Source organism: Alligator sinensis, unplaced genomic scaffold (genome assembly GCF_000455745.1).
Source record: "Alligator sinensis unplaced genomic scaffold, ASM45574v1 scaffold816_1, whole genome shotgun sequence".
In the NCBI taxonomy this organism is placed as follows: domain Eukaryota; kingdom Metazoa; phylum Chordata; order Crocodylia; family Alligatoridae; genus Alligator; species Alligator sinensis.
Window position 1 is genome coordinate 63,211 of NW_005843344.1, and position 9,826 is coordinate 73,036.

Below are 9,826 nucleotides of genomic sequence, written 5' to 3' on the forward strand. Positions count from 1 at the left end.
GGCAGCAATGTTGAAAAGGATCCTTCATGGTAAGCGTAGCCAAAATCTGGAATGGGCTTCCAAGGGAGATCCTGCTCTCCCATACCTGGGGGGTCTTTAAGACAAGGTTTGATAGGCATCTGGCTAGGGTCATCTGACCCCAGCACTCTTTCTTACCTAGGCCGGGGGTGGGACTCAATGAGCTGTTGAGCTCCCTTCTGACCTTAGCATCTATGAACATATGGATCTTGGGGATCTGGTGGATCACAGATCCAACATGAATCATTAATGTGATGTAGCTTCAAAAATGTGAGGAGGTGATAGGGATCAGTGCTTGGACCCGTGCTATTCAATATATTCATTAATAATTTGGACGAGGGAGTGGAAAGCTCAGTGCTTAGGTCAGCAGACAATACCAAGCTGTACGGATACACAGGCACACCAGAAGATAGGGCAAAGATCAGGGTGAGCTTGACAGACCAGATTTATGAGTGGAACAAAATCAGATGAGGTTTAACAGGGAGGGAGAAGTGGAAGGTCCTCCATGTGGGTAGGGAGAACCCTCACCACAACTATACAGTGGGTGGTGGTCCTCTGGCTGGTACAGCATCTGAATGAGACCTGGGGGTCACTATCAAGTGGAACATGAATATGAGCCAACCATGTGTCGAGGCTGCCAAAAGGGAAAACAAAACTCTGGCATGCATCAGCTGATGTGTGGCCAACAGATCCAAGGAGGTGCTCCTCCCTTTCTAGTTAGTATTGGTGAGGCCTCAGTTGAATACTACTGTGCCTGGTTCTGGGCACCGCACTTCAAGAAGACTGTGGAAAGGCTCGAGAGGGTATAAAGAAGGGCCACCCATATGGTTAAGGGCATGGAGGGTAGGCCTTATGAGGACAGACTACAAGAACTGGGCCTGTTCAGGCTGAGTAGAAGAGGCTGTGAGGTGACTTGATAGCTGCCTAGAAGCATATCAGGGGGGGGAGCACCAAGAACTAGGACAGCAGCTATTTAGGAGGGCACCTCAAGGGAGGATGAGGACCCATGGGCATAAACTAATAGAGGGTAATTTCAGGACATAAGGAAAAACTTCTTCCCTGTAAGGGTCACCAGAATCTGGAACACATTCTCAGCAGAGGTGATGCAGTCAACCTCCTTGGAGGTGTAGTTTTAAGGATCCCGAGTTGGACATTTGTAGCCAACATTATTTGGTGGAGAATGCGGGCATTATTCTAGGATTATTAGCGGATTGGTAACTGGGGAGACTGTGTCTCCAGATAGAACCCACGTCCACAGAGGTGGGTGGGCACTAGTCACCCAAAGGGGTGGACTAGGATTTAGACTCACCCAAGGGGGTGAGCAGACTCAAGGAGGGTCTGGATTTAGTAATCACCCAAGGGGGTGGATTAGGATTTAGACTCACCCAAGGGGGTGGGCAGACTCAAGGAGGGTCTGGATTTAGTTGACACCTAAGGGAGTGAGCATATCTCAAGGAAGGGATTTTGTTGTAGAACTGCAGGGGCAGAGTCGGTTGGGAGCACGAAGACTCAAGGAAACTGACAGGTGTGAGGCATGTTGAGGAAAATGTCTTTGTTTAGTATGTGATGTAGGTACAAAAATGTGAGGAGGTGGTAGGAATGGTGCTTGGACCTGTGCCATTCAATATATTCATTAATAATGTGGATGAGGGAGTGGAAAGCTCAGTGCTTAAGTCAGCAGACAATATCAAGCTGTACTGATACACAGGCACACCAGAGGATAGGGCAAAGATCAGGATGAGCTTGACAGACCAGATTTATGGGTGGAACAAAATCAGATGAGGTTTAACAGGGAGGGAGAAGTGCAAGGTCCTTCACCTGGGTAGGGAGAACCCTCACTAGACCTATACAGTGGGTGGTGGTCCTCTGGCTGGTACAGCATCTGAAGGAGACCTGGGGGTCACTATCAAGTGGAACATGAGTATGAGCCAACCGTGTGCCGAGGCTGCCAGAAGGGAAAACAAAACTGTGGTGTGCATCAGCTGATGTGTGGCCAATAGATCCAGGGAGGTGCTCCTCCATTTCTATTCAGTATTGGTGAGGCCTCAGTTGGAATACTACTGTGCCTGGTTCTGGGCACCGCACTTCAAGAAGACTGTGGATAGGCTCGAGAGGGTACAAAGAAGGGCCACCCGTATGGTTAAGGGCATAGAGGGTAGGCCCTGTGAGGACAGACTCCAAGAATTGGGCCTGTTTAGGCTGAGTAGAAGAGGCTGCGAAGTGACTTGATAGCTGCCTAGAAGCATATCAGGGGGGGAGCACCAAGAACTAGGAGAACAACTATTCAGGAGGGCACCTCAAGGGAGGATGAGGACCCATGGACATAAACTAATAGAGGGTAATTTCAGGACATAAGGAAAAACTTCTTCTCTTTAAGGCTCACCAGAATCTGGAACACATTCCCAGTAGAGGTGGTGCAGTCAACCTCCTTGGAGGTGTTCAAGATGAGGCTGGACAGGAGCACATCTGAGCACACAAACTTCCAGCCCATGGCAGGGGACTGGACTTGATGACCTTACAGGTCCCTTTTGGTTCTATGTTTCTATGCTTCTATAGTGCCAATCGACGTGCTGCTGGTTAGGCTTCATCTAGACTATTATGTGAAGTTCTGGTCTTCCTGTGCATGGGCTGCTGGTGTCATCTACTCTGCACTGCACATGGGGAACACCTTTAGTCTCCCCTTCTGCTACTCAAATTCCATCAACCAGTTCTTGTCTGAAGTGCCCCAGCTACTCAAGCTCTCCAGCTCTGACACATACCGCAGAGAGCTGGCAGTTGTTGCCTTGAGTATGATCTTAGCTTTAGGCTGCTTTGTTTTCATCGTTGTGTCGTATGTTCACATCTTCACCGCAGTGTGGAGAATCCCCTCTTAGCAGGGCCGGCAAAAAGCCTACTCCATCCGCATTCCTCACCTCACTGTGGTCTCCCTGTTTATCTCCACTGGCATCTTTGCCTACATGAAACCCACCTCCAACTTCCCATCATCTCTAGATCTTCTGACAGCTGTTCTGTATTCTGTGGTTCCTCCAATGGTAAATCCATTCATCTATAGCATGAGGAACAAGGAGATCAAATATGCTCTGAAAAAACTGCTCCAAAGTTGGATACTCTCCAAGAACAGGATGTCCCTTTTCACTTCATGGGTTTGGTTTACTCCTTTGTTTCTTTAGATCTATAATTAAATGATGTAATTAAGATATATAATAAGATAATGTCATGTGCATTCTGCTTATGAAACATGACAGTTGTCAGCCAACCTTAGCAGTGCTATACAGACTGGAGTTTTAGGGGATCACAGACTCAACATAAATTAGCAATTTGGTGCAATTGTAAAGGAAGCAAATGCATTTTTTTAGCTGTATTAAGAAGTGTAGGACACTTGAGGTGACAGTGACACTTCTTAATACTGGTCTGGGCTTCACATTTTAAGAAGGAAAGGGAGAAGTTGGAGGGGGTATCCAGGTGGACAACAAATGTAATAATAAATTCTTTGAAAGGTAACCTGTATAAGAAAAATTTGATGGAACTGGGCAAGATTAGTTAGGGTCAGAAAATCCTTAGGGTCATTTTCAATGCTGATTGTATGATAGTGTTCAGGATTATTGCTTCTGCAGTAGACTCACAGGTCTAATGTAAATAGAGCATGAGTAAGGACTGAAGATTAAGTATGCCCCTGACAGTTATTTAACCTACATTTAATCTGACCAGGTTAGGTAAAAATTCTAATATTATAAAAGCCTTAGTCTGCTTGTCCGTAAGGCTTTATTCATGCTCTGACTGGCAGTGCATAGTCCCAAAGCTTTAGTTTCCGTGGAACAACATGCATTTGACCTGGTTCAGGAACCTTCAATAGACTCCATAGAATCCTGTGCAAGGACATTGGAAACCAGGGATTGGAAAAAGCAAGAATGAGAACTAGATTTGGTAGAGGTAGTCTAGATTTTTACCTTTCTAAATTACCTCAGCTTTCATAAAAGGATGGCATGGATATATCTGGTTATCATGGAGACAATTATGCTACAAGTTGATTATATCAGTAAAGACAGAGCATACTACAGAAGTCATGATAAAAATGGGATCATCCATGAGTGGATGCAGGATTTCCTAAAGTGGTGTGCAGCACACCACCCTTCAGACTATGGAGGGATAGGGTGAGGCATGGATGCAGCCCCTGAATACAGATCTGGGGGCACATGCCCCCCCTGCCCTCCAGGGCTGCATGCCTCAACTTCCCATGCCCCAAGATGAGCCGCTCTTGACTCTGTTCCCTCCCTGCCCAGGCAGTGCAGGGTTTTCCCCTCCTCATTGCCTTTGGTGGGAGCGATTGAAGCCCCAGCAGTGAGGGAGGGAGTGGGGATAGGGGTAGGGCTGGGCCCTCAATCTGCACCCCCCCCCCCACAACCCTCCTACTTCTTCCCTCCCCACTGCTGTACATAACTGGATTGATTATTGGATCCAGCATGGAATGGATCATGGTTTCTATGAGGTCTAGAGCTGATAGGGAGCTGGAGATAGGTTTCATATAGGGAAAGGTACACATGCTTATAAGCAAGGAGACCAGAATGAGGTGAGGAAGGAAGGTGAGAAGTCTTTGTGCTGTCCTTGCTCAGATGGGAACTGTGTTGAAGATCTGAATGTATGATACTATTATGAAAAGAAAACAGATCTAAAGTTATGCAAACACCAACAGCAATTATCTCAAGGTGTGTATGGTACAAGACAGAGCAAGTGAGCTGGATTAGCTGAGGGATTTCACAGAAGATATTAGCTTCTGGGAAAGATACACTAAAGATGTTACCACTGTGCAGGGCAGAATATAGAAAAACAAAAATCCATGCACTGGCTGCCATTTAGATGCAAGCTCTCCTGTTCAAGATTGTCTCATAGTGCAGTGTTTTGCAGATGACAGTGCATCTATCATGTGCTGTGATGGTGAGGAAAGGGAAGTCAGCTGCAAGAAAGAACAAGAAGAAAAGGACTTGGATGACACATCCAGCACAGAACATGGACTTAGTGTTCAGCAGAGAATTGGCTAAGGATATTGAGATGGTGACAGAGATAGTTCCAAGGTCTGGGATAGAAAGATTCATCAGGAAGAAGTGCATGGGGCTGTGGAGATGGTGGTCAAGAATTATAACTGTGATATCAAGGAGCTTCCCAATCAAACATGCATTCAGAAAGTGATAGCTTTCACATTAGGAAGACAAAGCCACTTTTTTTCTTGAAGGTTGCAAGAAGGGCTATTGGGATATCTGTGTAACACTATGTAATGGACACATCAATATGATAGAGCAGGGGATCACCAACATTTTCCATTTTTAGGTGAGATTGACCCAGCTCTGGTGAAAACTAGGTTGATACCAAAACCAGGTGACTACTACCACTTTTCATCAGTGCTGTTTTTTTTTTTTTGCTGCCCAGCTGCAGTACAGCACAGTGCAGAGTAAGAAAAGACCTCTGTTACCAAAAGACCTTTCTCCACAGGGTGGATACAATGGTGTCATGGGCTTTAGATTGCCAACTGCTGTGATAAACTCCAGACAAAACTGATAAGGTCAAAATGAAATATTTTGGGACTGTTTGGTTCATGAAAAAATAAAATAAATCCCAAACTGGGGATTGAGAAAGGCTGATACTTGAAAATTTCTCTCATGATGGGATCATAGTTTCTGGCCATAGGAACATCCATGAAGAGAGCGAATTCCAAACACCATAAATCTTCTAGCTGCTGGACTCCAACCAACCTCTGTCCCAAGTGGGAGCTGCCAGTACAGTAAGTTAGCATGGAGACTGAAGGACAGAGACACACATTGTCAGATCAGGCTCTGGCATCTGTCAGGTTTGGATCAAGAGAAATCAGGTCCATGAACGAGTCTCTGATCTCTTGATGCTCCTTGTGGAGCCTGCCTGGCATGGGCTGTACGTGGCATGAGGCTGCATGGGGATATATGCTTGATGTGGCACCTGTGCCAGGCGAGCCCTGTGTATTAGACTGGGGGTCTGTCTACATTGGGCTCATTGACCCATCCTGCACGCAGGATCCAGTGTGCAGTCAGCTACAGGTCTGCCCCAGACGTGGGCAGTTTTTACTGTGCAGTCATGTACTACTTGCTTTAATGAGAACTAAATGAACATGCAGTACCCACCATGACCGCACAGTCCTGAAGGGGCATGGAACATTTCAAACCCTACTGTGCAGTAGCAATGAGGTAGTGCTCAGTAGCTCATTGCTACTGCACAGTAGCGGCAGCATCATGTTTAGGGCCTGCCAACACTACGCTGCCACAGGGATGAACAATATCGCCGTAACTCATCGCTGCACTGACCTAGAATCTCGTATAGACACACCTAGCCTGGTGCAAATGCAACATGCCACGAACGACACGTGCCCCCCGGAAGCTGTGGGAGAATGGTGACTGCCTGCAGGCAGGGGTGATGGCAGCAAATGGGGAGCTCCTGCAGGTAGCCATGGTAGTGTCAGCGGCAGGGCAGGGGGAGTGGCAAGTACTGACCACCCGCAGACATCACCAACCATGTTGGCAGCGGCCAGTAGCGATCAGCGACCGGCCAGAGATACTGTTGACAGTGTTGACAGTTGGGGGAGAGGGGGCACTGGCAAGTGGCAACTGCCTACAGACCATGTTGGCAGCGGCCAGTAGCGATCAGCGACCGGCCAGAGATACTGTTGACAGTGTTGACAGTTGGGGGAGAGGGGGCACTGGCAAGTGGCAACTGCCTACAGGGACCGGCGGTGCTTCTTGCACAGGGTGAACCACCAATCTCAGGAGGTCCACATGCTCCCATGTACATCCCCTATGCATTGCCAATGCCATATGTAATCTGCACCCTCAGTGACCTGCTGTGGGTAACATGTGCCACAGGCTGGCCCCTCACATCTTAGGCTGTGCACGGTGCTGGGGCTGTTGTGTGCTGTGTGTGGTGTGCAGGGCTAGAGCTGTACACATGGTGCAAGCACCAGATGTAGTCAGTCCACCATGCACGTTGCATGCAGTGCCTCCACTACACCACCCCTGTGGGCTTGATGTGGCATATGGGGTCTATCTGTGTTTGACACCGCTGGGTTTAAGGGAAGCTGATGGTGGAAGAAATGAGGGGGAGCTGGGACCTGGGATGTATATGACTCAAGGGAAAGTGATATGAAGGGCTGTCAAATTCATGACAGTAGATTCAGAACCATGACCCTGCTAATAATTGCTGAGCTAATAGTTTGTCAATGTGATGCCTGGCAATGGAGCTTGTTTATCTGAGTTATGGAATATATTAATTATATTTAAAATTATTTCTTTTGCACCTTACAACCTGACATTTATTCTCATGTTATTTTCTCATGCAAAACTGCATAGGAACTAACCCAATTGCAACTTGGTGCCTCCCTGCATGCTAAGGTGCCAAGGCTGGCTAACTGGGACAACAGAGCTGGACAGAGAAGCTCAGGGTCTTCTCAGAGATCCCATGACTTGTGTTGTGAGGGAGATTAAACCAGAGCACAGCTGTGCTGTTCTGCTAACATCTGTACAGCTCAGACTGTTTACATCTGGGTTTTCCGTCTGAGCTGTGCAGGACTCCAGGGATCGAGTCCCATGAGCCTTTGGAAGAAAACAACAGCAAAATTGCCATCTTGCTTCACTCCTTTTCTACAATGTGGGGTTGAGGTCAGATGCACACTCAGAAACCTGATTGGATTTACTCCAGTCATTCGGTGACAGAGGGAGCAGAGAAAGACCTGAGTTATCTGTGCTTCTGGGGATCTAGACTAGTGGTCAGTGCTGTCGTGGAAAACGCACGCAGCAGACTTTTGGGTCAGGTCAGCAGAAGCTTAATTTGGCTAGAGCTACAGCTGTAGGAGGGGCTCAAAGTGAAATGGATTCACCATGCACTTGGAGGGGGCTCCCTCCTTAAACGTTAAAGCAAAAGGCTTATACACCTTTCTAACAGCCACCTACAATTCACATGAACATATAGTGATTTTTTTAGGAACCTAGCTGCAGTAACAATTACAAAAACATTATTTTAATTTCTTTATTACAAAACACTCTTTTCTTGCCGTCTCAGTAACCGCTGATTACCACAAAGCCAGACATTCTTCCTCTTTTCTTAGCCCACACTTTTACACAACACCTTTTGTTTTATCTTTACAATGTTTTTTTTTTTTTTTATCTAAGTTTAAGGCCTTTGCTTTTTTTTATACCACAGTGCAAAGGAGAGCTCAGAGATAAACTGGACAAGAGCAAAGGATCTCAACAAAGGAAGCCTGAATATGACACAAAATCAGGACATTTCCACAAAAACAAATTCAGTAAGTTTTCTGTATCAGTGAAGTCTCATGTCTTAGGAAGATGCAGATGACAATTAAAAACATTAAAGTTGGAAAACCTGGCTCCATAAATCATACTGCATTTTATGTAGCATAGATTCAAAACTAAAAGAGTGAATGAAAAATGAAGAATGTTTCACTGTTTTTGCTATTAATTCAGATAAAGTTATACAGCTTAGTGGGAGTTGGGTGGAAGGTGGGGTGGGAATAGGAACGCTAAGGAAGTCAAATTTTATATATCTTTTATTTCACATGTATTTGTTTCCAGCATACATTTTCTAGGTCAGATAGATAAATTATAGACTTTTGGATTTAAAAAAAAAAAAAAAATCCTGATTCATGGCTGGGCTAACATTTTCTTCTCTTTCTAAATGGAATATCAAAATATTTTATTTTATGTAGCGTCTTGCCATGGAAAAATAATTTATTAAAATCAAATTTTCCATGAGGCAAAAATTGGAATATTTACATTCTTACCATGGAATTTGGAGACATTATTCATGGAAATATCAAAGCCACTGAGTTTGTTACTCTCCTCCTTACCACTGCCCTTGTTCTATTATACCCAGGACTTGCACGGTGCCCCGGGAAGGAAGGTGTCCAACTGGACCACTGTAACTGAGTTTCTCCTCCTGGGCTTCTCTGACACTCGGCAGCTGCAGATCTTACACTTTGTCATCTTTCTCGCAGCATACCTGGCAGCTCTGGTGGGGAACCTCCTTGTTATCACTGTTGTAACTATGGACCACCACCTCCACAGCCCCATGTACTACTTTTTGGTAAATTTGTTCATCCTTGACCTTGGATCCATCTCTGTCATAGTCCCGAAGTCCATGGCCAATTCTCTCCTAAACACCAGGACAATTTCCTATGCTGGATGCATGTCCCAGGTCTCTCTCTTGTTCCTCTTTTGTTCAGCTGATTTTTCATTCCTCACCATCATGGCATACGACCGGTACATTGCCATCTGCAAACCACTGCATTATGAGATAATATTGAACAGGAGAGCTTGCGTCCAGATGGTTGCCAGTGCTTGGGCTGCTGGTGTCATCAACTCTGCACTGCACACGGGGAACACCTTTAGTCTCCCCTTCTGCCACTCAAATATCATCAACCAGTTCTTCTGTGAAGTGCCCCAGCTGCTCAAGCTCTCTTGCTCTGACACATACCACAGAGAGCTGGCAGCAATTGTCTTCAGTGTGTTTTTAGCATTAGGCTGTTTTATTTTCATCGTTGTGTCGTATGTTCACATCTTCACCGCTGTGTGGAGAATACCCTCTGAGCAGGGCCGGCAGAAAGCCTTCTCCACCTGCATTCCTCACCTTACTGTGGTCTCCCTATTTCTTTCCACTGGTGGCATTGCCTACACGAAGCCCATCTCTGACTCCCCGTCCCCTCTGGATCTCCTGGCAGCTGTTCTGTATTCTGTGGTGCCTCCATTGATGAATCCGGTCATCTACAGCATGAGGAACA

At 46.1% G+C, this 9,826-nt stretch overlaps 1 protein-coding gene across 1 annotated transcript; it reads left to right on the forward strand.

Moving 5' to 3' along the window:
* Positions 1-8,853: 8,853 nt before the first annotated feature.
* Positions 8,854-9,825, forward strand: LOC102369969 (olfactory receptor 14A16-like; the record flags this gene model as incomplete). The annotated part of the gene is made up of 1 exon (XM_006038410.1): positions 8,854-9,825. A coding segment is annotated over exon 1 (972 nt), but the record flags the coding sequence as incomplete, so codon positions are not given.
* Between the last annotated feature and the right edge of the window lies 1 nt (position 9,826).